The 9,613-nt window shown below is 47.9% G+C and overlaps 1 protein-coding gene across 1 annotated transcript in view; it reads left to right on the top strand.

Moving 5' to 3' along the window:
- Nucleotides 1-9,078, top strand: part of LOC128330998 (vomeronasal type-2 receptor 26-like) — a 32,257-nt gene extending 23,179 nt beyond the window's left edge. The window contains exon 6 of the mRNA XM_053264365.1: nt 8,177-9,078. Coding sequence (XP_053120340.1) covers nt 8,177-9,078 — 902 coding nt within the window. The remainder of the gene's footprint in view (nt 1-8,176) is intronic.
- Nucleotides 9,079-9,613: the final 535 nt, after the last annotated feature.

A 9,613-nucleotide genomic window follows, 5' to 3' on the forward strand; every position in this document is an offset into this window, starting at 1 on the left:
TTGCGCTCTGTCCTTTTGATGCAAATATCCCAAAGGTGCTGACAAATTGATTCTTTGGCCTGAAGAAGGCCTCTGGAGCCAGGTCTCAAAGCAGGAGGCCATAACACCAAAGTTTCTTCTCCACCACATTTTTCCACCTAGATGGAAAGCTATCAGTTAAGGTGAGGGCAGCCTGACCAGAAGGGCTGTAGATTAATTCCAGCCAATAGTTGAAAATAGGTGACCATATGGGATTAACCTGGTTTCTATTCTCAGTAAAGCATTTGGTTCACAGCATGGAACACCAAGAATAGATCTAAGAAATTTGGACTGCACTGCCTCCAAAAATTTGGATATATACAGATTGGAGCACCATGTGATAATTGAGATGTTGCCTTAACCTGAAAGGCTTTCACTGCTGCAGGAATATATTTACCTTCCATAGAGAAACAGAATCTAGACAGTGCAGTTGCAGTTCTATGGGCACCTTGGGTAACATGAGCCACATGAGCCTTCCAGGAGCAAACTGCTTGGAAAACCACCCCTAGATATCTGTAAGTTTGAACCTGTTCTTTTTATTGGCCCTTAATCTGCCATCTACGTTTGGAGTATTTCTTGGTGAACACCATGACATTAGCTTAATTTCTAAGATTACTATCTAATTTTTCTTCCAAACAAAAGGCAGCAAATGACTTAAGGTCTCTTCGGAGACCTATTTCAGAAAAGTAGAATATTTCCATATCGCCTGCATACAGAAGTGCAGGAATTGGACGAGAGGCCAAATTAGGAGGGTGGAAATTAGAATTTTGTAAGACTTGCAGTAGAGTAGGGATGTGCATAAAACCGGTTCTCCCGGTTCGGTTCGGGTCCGAACCGGGTCCGGACCAGACCGGGGTGGTTCGGTTTTGGTTTTGCCGGACCACCCCCCCGGTCCGGTTCGGTTTCGAACTGGTTCAGATCCGAACCGAACTGGTTCGGATCACAAAAAGTGGCTGGTTTTGAAGGGGACCTTGTGTTCTACCTGCCACCCAAATTTCAAGACGATTGCACCTTCCTCTGATTTTTTACAATTTTTTTTTAAATTATTTTTTGCCGATAACTCACAATGTGGAGCCCTTAGGGGCAAAAAAGCTGGGGTGGGTGGTAGCCACCCATGGGTGTCCTCCACCCCAAAAATCCCAAGGCAATTGGTGGCTCCTAGTATTATTGGTGAATTTTTGAAGAAAATTTTTTTCCCCATTGGCTAGAATGGGGGTTTGGGGCTGCCCCAGACCCACCTCTGTGGGGTGGCAGCACCCCCAAAGTGGGTCCGGGGCCATGGCAAAAATGCCCTCAGTCCCCCCCAGCAATCCCCGGAGAGATAGGAGTGATGGTTCTGTTGTTTCTGAGGTGTTCTGAGTGAGTGTGGATTCTGTGATAGCAAATGAGAGTGGATTCATGGTGTCTCATTGGAAATCTCATTAGCTATCATAGAATCTACACTCAGATTACCTCAGAAAAACAACAGAACCATCACTCCTATCTCTCCGGGGATTGCTGGGAGGGACTGAGGGCATTTTTGCCATGGCCCCGGACCCACTTTGGGGGTGCTGCCACCCCACAGAGGCGGGTCTGGGGCAGCCCCCAACCCCCATTCTAGCCAATGGAAAAAAAATTTTCTTCAAAAATTCACCAATAATACTAGGAGCAACCCAACAATTGCCACCCCATTTTTTGGCCCCTCTCTCTGGGCGCCCTAACACGTAACACCTAGTCAGCCCATCTTAATGCCTACCTACTACCACCACTCCTATCCAAGCAAGTAAGAGGAGGACACTCAGAGAGACAACACCCACTCTCTGATCTAACAAAAAGGCCACTGCTGTGCTGCCTGCAAGCACAGCAGCAGCAGTGGAGCAGCACACTAAGCACAAGAGCAGCACACACAGAGAAGAAGCAGGAGGCGGAGCAGCAGAGCAGCAGACCTGCCGCTCTGCATGATGGGTGATGTGATGCCCAAAGAAACCACTGCCTCACTCAGTGCCTGCCACTGACTAGGCCCGACAGACAGAAGCCAGCCAACCTGCTCTCCTCTGCTCTGATGCTCCCCATGGATGATGCACACACACCCTACATCTGCATCCAAATTACCAGACCAGACCAAGTGCGCTGAGTCAGCACAGGCCACCAGCCACCAGCCCAGCAACAACAACAGCTACTACTGCTACCACCACAACCAGTGTTGCCGCTACAATAACATTCCCAGTCCAGTCACGCGCGCCACAGCCTGAGCCTAGCACACAGCCAACAGCTGCTGCCAGCCAGTGCCTAGCAAGCCCAGCCAACATGAGGAGGAGAGAGCTAAGTAGACGGCACACGCACATCACCAACCCATCACGACGGCGCAACTGCAAGGGGAGAGGGCACAATTACAGGCAGGAGGAGGAGTAGGAGGCGAGGCAATCCTAGCACAGATTTGAAAGTTTAAAATCCACCAGGACATCTTCTAGAATCTAGACTTCTGTTTTTTCTACCACCAGCTGTAGTGTCTAGTTAGTCAGTGCTGTGCAGCTGAGCTGAGCTGAGCTGCGTGCGAGGAAGGATGATAATAGCTAGTTCTTTAGTTTCAGCAGACTGAGCATTGAGCATGGGCAGTGGCCTTGGGAAGCAACACAATTACACGACACTCACTCACCTGCTGCTGCTGGTTCTAGAAGTTGCCTCTTCTCGTCTTTTCACCTCTTCTTCGTGTGTGTGTGCAGTGAGTGCATGCCTTTTGCCTTGCTGGAAAGAAATGCTTCTCTGGTCCACCACCACATATTTGCTCAAGGACACAGAGAAGCCCAAGACAGGTGGTGGCACCAGTGTGAGTGCATGTGTGCTGGTGGTGTTTGCCACCACAGGTGTTTTCTGTGTGTGTACTGTGTATGTGTGCACTGCCATCTAGGAGGGGGGAGGGAGGGAGGCAGGGAGGGAGGGAGGCAGGGGGGAGGAAAGGGGAGGGGGAGAGGGATGTAGAGGGGATTGAAGGGGGGGAGGGTCCGGCTCAGAGTTGCTCAGCCACATATTTGTGCACACACGTGCTCACGTGTGTGCTTCGGTGGGAGAGACCAGAGGGTGTTTGGGAGGTGGAGTGTGTTTCAGGGGGTCTGGGGTATGTAGCGGGGAGTCAGGGGGGCAAGAGGGGGAGAGACCAACAGAGGGTGTTTGGGGGGTGGAGTGTGTTTCAGGGGGTCTGGGGTATGTAGCAGGGAGTCGGGGGGCAAGAGGGGGAGAGACCAGAGGGCAGGGTGTGTTTTGGGGGGATTAGTATGCGTCAAGGGGGATGAATCTGGGTGGGAGGGGGCAGGCAGGGCAGGAGTGGAGGAGGAGGAGGTGGCAGTGGGGGGAGTGGGTTTCTGGAGGGGAGGGAGGGGGGAAGCTGGGAGCAGAGGGCCACACAGAGAGGGGAACAATCAATGAATCAATCAAAGCAAACCAAACAATATGAAAAAAAAGTCCAAAAAAGAAAACCTGGGACAAATGGGCAGAAAGTCTGGGGGTGGGGGGGAGGAACCAACAACAACCAGCAGGGAGGAATGGGACACACACACAGCAAAACCAGAACCAAAAGAAGCTAATTGATTTCACACAAAAAACCAAAGTAAGTAAGACAGGACTCAACAGGCAGCAGCAGCACCAGGGAGGATGGGGAACAACACTCAGTCTAGGTGGGAGGGGGCAGGCAGGGCAGGAGTGGGGGAGGAAGAGGTGGCAGTGGGAGGAGTGGGTTTCTGGAGGGGAGGGAGGAGGAAGCTGGGAGCAGAGGGCCACACAGAGAGGGGAACAATCAATGAATCAATCAAAGCAAACCAAACAATATGAAAAAAAGTCCAAAAAAGAAAACCTGGGACCAATGGGCAGAAAGTCGGGGGGGGGGGAGGAACCAACAACAACCAGCAGGGAGGAATGGGACACACACACACACACAGCAAAACCAGAACCAAAAGAAGCTAATTGATTTCACACAAAAATCCAACTAAGACAGGACTCAACAGGCAGCAGCAGCAGCACCAGGGGAGGATGGGGAACAACACTCAGTCTGGGTGGGAGGGGGCAGGCAGGGCAGGAGTGGAGGAGGAGGTGGCAGTGTGGGGAGTGGCTTTCTGGAGGGGAGGGAGGGGGGAAGCTAGGAGCAGGACCACACAGGGGAACAATCAAATTTGAATCAAAACAATCTATACACAAAGTAAAAAAAAAAAGGAAACCAAAGGGCAGCCAGAAAGTCTCAGGGCGGGGGGGGGGGACAACTACCAGGGGGAGGGACTGGGGGAGTGGGTGGGACACACACAGCGAGCAAAACCAAAACCAGAACCTAATTCCACAAAGAAATCCAAAGAATGCAAGACTCAACAGGCAGCAGCACAGGAGGGAAACAATCTTATCTGGGTGGGAGGGAGGGGGGAAGCTAGGAGCAGGGCCAGAGGGGAACAAATTAACAATCAAAATCAGAACACAAGGAATCCAATTGCAGCAATAATATAAACTAAATCCTCAGGAACACAACTCAGACAGGCAGCCAGCAATAACAATAGCAGAAGTTATTAATTAAAATCCAAAATCAGCAAATATATAAATTTACACAGAAGCAATAATTGAATGAAACTCAAAAAGTGGAACAAAAGTCAGGCAAGGCACAAAAACAGGAAAGCAATGCAGAAGATGGCCAAGCCAAAACTTTGGGAGAACGGTTGAGAGAGAAAGGGTGAAGAGAACAGAAAACACAACAGGGAAAGTTGGAAAAAGTTGAGGGGAAAGTATTAAAGAGGTTTGGACAGAGACAGACAGAGGGCAGATGGACAAGGTGGCACACAACAACACACAGAGAGAGCAGAGAGACAGACACACACTAATGTGACACACAGTCAGGGACTCACAGCAGACATCAGCAGCAAAAGAGCAAGCAAGGTCTCAGAGATGATCCCACAACTGCAGCCAAGAGAAGTTTCCAGAGAAGAGGCTTGGGTTTATATAGGTTTGAAATTCCCTCCTTTGGGAGCCCCCACCTTTGCACTCCCCCCACGGCCAACAGGGTGCCAGCTCTCAAAAGTGCAACAGCCAAGCAGCCTACCAGACCAAAGGACTCATTCTGGCCAATCAAGGATCAATAGCGCAGCCAATACAATGCCTGGAAATAGCATCACAAAATGGATGCAAGGAGGAGCAAAAGTTTCGGGAAGGAGACACAAAATGGAGGACACACTTGAAACTTTTAAGAGACACTCAGAGACTCAATTGCAGGCAATGGCGTTCCCAAACCGGTTCGGGAAACCTGAGCCGGTTCGGTACCGAACCGGCTCGGATTCGGTCCGGATCAGTCCCAGAAGGGCCCGATTCGGTCCGGGATCGAACCGCCGGATCCGGACCGGTTTGGGACGAACCGGTCCGGATCCGGACCGAACCGCACATCACTACATTAGAGAATTTATGCAATTCTCTATTAAATTCCTGTTGGAAGATGGGAGGCTAAAATATGGGGGGCGCCCCCTAAAATACAGCCCTGTGTCCATCTGCCAATATTGCTTATTTAATTGATTGTCTGAACAGGGTCATGTAACCTCAATTTTCAGTCTCTTTCTTTGTGGGTTTAGTAAACACCACCCACCCCACACACTTTTATTTAAGTTATCTATTGTCCGACCAGAATGATAGGATTTCTGCCAATGCAGCCAAGTTCTGCCTCCTCGCAAGTGGAATTCACCATGAGGTGATGTCTTCTTCTTTGTGATGGTTGCATTGAAGCTAACATTAGTGGGGTAGCAGGATAAGATATGATTATTAGTTTAATTAGTAAGTATTATAAATTAATGCATTTGAGAAGTGTACTCAGATGTGGATAATTTGTAATTTGGCATATATTTTCAAACTGCAATATATGTCGAGCTGACCATGAACTATATATGTAGAGCTGCCTCCTAGGCGAAATTTCCAATTATATATTAAAACTAGCTGGCCCAGGCACACAGCATTTGCGCCTCTAGTTCTCCTTCATCCGTGGCACCTCACTCTCAGTCTTCCCCCTTCTCTTCCCCTTTCCAACGTCTTTTTATCTCTGGCCGGCTGCCTGCTCAGCCACTTCTTCTGGCGGCCGGTTGCTCTCCCTCCACCTGCTGCTTCTCCCCCACCCAGATTCTCTTCTCCCCCCACCACTGCCAGTTGAGCTTTCTCCCCTAAACACCCTATAGCCAAATTAAGCCTATCCTCACCTGCCCTTTTGCCACCAGGCAGCCCCAGAGAAGGAGGCTATGCATCCCTCTCAGCCACCTGCTCAGCCATTCTCCACATTCGGCCCCAGTGCAGGCCATCCTTACATTCAGCTGAGCACAGGGGTGTAACTATCATAGGGCAAGGGGAGAGAGTTGTCTGGGGGCCCACTACCTTGGGCCCCCCCCCCCAGAGGCAAGTCACATGACTGACTCCCCCAGATGCGCACCCGCCCGGGCTTCCTTCAGTTGTACTCATCCTCCAAAATTGATGTGAGTGTTAAGACCTGGAGCTACCAGAAAAGCATGCCGTTCTCTAGTACCATTAAATGACTTGCATTGTCCACAATTTACAAAACCTTTTAAAAAAGAATTTAGGATGCTGTTCTATTGTGGTGCATAGGTTATTTCTTTACTTCATGAGCTGAGCTGCAGTGAGGGGGGGACCATTTTAAAATCTTGTCTCTGGGCCCACTCCAACCTTGCTACACCTCTGATCGAGCAGGCAGCCCAGAGAGGGAGGCTGTGCTGCCTTCTCTGCCTCCTGCATGGCTGTTTACCTGAGATGTTTACCTGGGCAACAGTTTCTCCACCCCACTTCTCTTGCCCCACCACTATATGGTAGCTGTTTACAAACTCTTGCGAGAGCTGCTATTCATGGGATTAGCAAAGGGTATGTCTTAGAGAATGATAGATAAATAGATAGATAGATAGACAGATGTGTGTCTGTGTGTGTCTCTGTGTGTGTGTATGCGTGTGCACATGCTAACTACTATGATAGCATATTATTTGATATGTATGGAATTTATTAATCTTTTGTGATATATTGAGGTCATTCGCACAATCGAAGCTCTGTGTGTTCCCAGTTTTTGGTTATGTAGAAGTAAGGTGGGAGGAAAACCTGGGTAGAAGTGATTGTGTAGAAGCTACCTTGCTTCCACACAATCACTTCTACCCAGGTTTTCTTCTTAACTTGCTTGCACACAACCAGAACTTGGGAAGTCACGGAGCTCCGAAACCTGGGTAGAACACAGTTTCTGATTGTGTGAATAACCTCATTATCTTTGACTAGTGACTAATAAGGAGGATGGTACACTTCCCTCCCCACCTTTGTTTTGCTCCATGTATTATGCTTTCTACACGAATTCTTCCTTTCATAAATTGTATCAAAGAGGCGATTCTCACAATTCCCAAAAAGCGGGCTAAGGGAGCCTAGCCTGCTTTCTGGTGACCGTAAGAACCACTGGGCTCGCAGGTGAGCCCGATTGCTCTCAAGCGGGTTACTCACTTATGGAGCCCTCCCCTAAACCCAGGTTAGCGGAGTGAGCACTCTGCTAACCTGGGCTCTACGATCGTGTATTGTGGCAACTCACGAGGAGATCCCTGACCGGAAGGCAAAGAATCAGCCTCCTGGCTCAGGGGCCTCTCCAGCATGCTCTGCGCACTCGCATGCTGGAACTTCCTGGGGCTGCTCGGCCCCCAATCCCCTCAGCCCCTGCCAGCTCCGTGACGGAGCAGGCAGTAGTGTGGGCAGCTGATCCGGCTGCCTGGGGAGGAACGCAGAGGCTGCTAATCCCAGGGAATTTAACAAAGATGTCATAGCTGCCTTTTCAACGCAGCATTACCTAGATGATATGACATCTAGGTGTCTAACAAGGTCTATTACCATCCTACTGCCATGCATGTTTTACTAAATATGTTAACCCAAATACTAGATTTGGGTTTTTCTTCTAGAGGTACAGAGCACCCTCTGTACCTCTAGAAGAAAAACCCAAATCTATATACATATTGGATACATAGTTGCGGAGAAATCTATATTGGATACATAGTTGGAGAGATCATGGAGAGATCATTACTTGGTGTGCATTTGAATCACAAAGCAACCCACACTTCTATATGTTTAAGAGGAAAAGCCATTGTATGCTGATGGCTTTTATGGAATATATGAGACTGAGATGATACCTTGTCTTTTACAGATCTAAATGATTGTTACAAATGCCCAGATGAATACTATCCAAACCAAAATCGGGATTCATGTATTCCCAAGGAAGTAGTCTTTTTATCTTACGAAGAACATTTGGGGTTTGGCTTAGCCTTTATGTCGATTTTCTTTTCATGTGTCACAGCTCTGGTGCTAGGAATATTTATGAAGTACCACAACACCCCCATTGTCAAAGCCAACAACCGGAGCCTCACCTACACTCTCCTCATCTCTCTCCTGCTTTGCTTCCTCTGCACATTGCTGTTCATTGGCCATCCTGTGAAACTGACTTGTCTCCTCAGACAAACTGCTTTTGGCATCATCTTCTCAGTGGCTGTTTCCTGTGTGCTGGCAAAAACCATAACAGTGGTTGTGGCTTTCATGGCCACCAGGCCAGGATCCAGGATGAGAAAATGGGTGGGCAAAAGACTGGCCAATTCCATTGTTCTTTCCTGCTCCCTTATTCAAGTTGGCATTTGCTCTGTCTGGCTGGCAACTTCTCCTCCATTTCCAGGTCTTGATAAGCATTCAGTGATTGACAAAATTGTACTCGAATGTAATGAAGGGTCTGTGGTAATGTTTTATTATGTCTTGGGCTATACATGCTTCCTGGCTATTATCTGTTTTACTGTGGCATTTCTTGCCAGGAAGCTGCCTGACAGCTTCAATGAAGCCAAGTTTATTACTTTCAGCATGTTGGTCTTTTGCAGTGTTTGGCTCTCCTTTGTCCCAACATACCTGAGCACGAAGGGGAAATACATGGTAGCTGTGGAGATCTTCTCTATCTTAGCCTCCAGTGCTGGCTTGCTGGCTTGCATCTTTTCCCCAAAATGTTATATTATGGTTTTGAGGCCTGAACTAAACAACAAGGAACATCTAATGACTAGAAAGGGCTAAAATAAAAATGTGTCTGTTACCTTTTCTACAGATGGCAGCCCATGGGTGTCTCAGGGTAGAACTCAGTCTTTCTCCCAAAATGTTATATCATTGTGGTGAGACCTGACTTTAACAACAGAGATAAATTAATGCAAAGGAAGAACTGAAAACAAAACTATGGCTTTGACTATTGGTACAAGCTGCTGTCCACAGGTGTGATTTATGGATACCTATGAGCGATTTCCTGGCTGCAGAAGCCCTGTTCCTCAAGCTCTCCAAGCACTTTATAGTTTAAGATTTCCTTTGGAATACTGAAAAAGGATTTAATTAAAAAGAAAATCATCATGTATCTCTGTATTTTCCTTTCATTTTACCTTTCAAGAGATCTTTCTGAAACCCATGAGATAATTTCAGTATCAAAGAAGTTTAAAATTCTCCTTTCATTTCTTATGCTAAAAACAAAGCTCTCAAGTGTTTTCTGATGCACATAGTAATATTAGCATGTCACAGTGTTCATCATCTTAATGAACCAGAATTTTCAGCCACTGGGACCAAC

Source organism: Hemicordylus capensis, chromosome 6 (genome assembly GCF_027244095.1).
Source record: "Hemicordylus capensis ecotype Gifberg chromosome 6, rHemCap1.1.pri, whole genome shotgun sequence".
NCBI lineage: Eukaryota > Metazoa > Chordata > Lepidosauria > Squamata > Cordylidae > Hemicordylus > Hemicordylus capensis.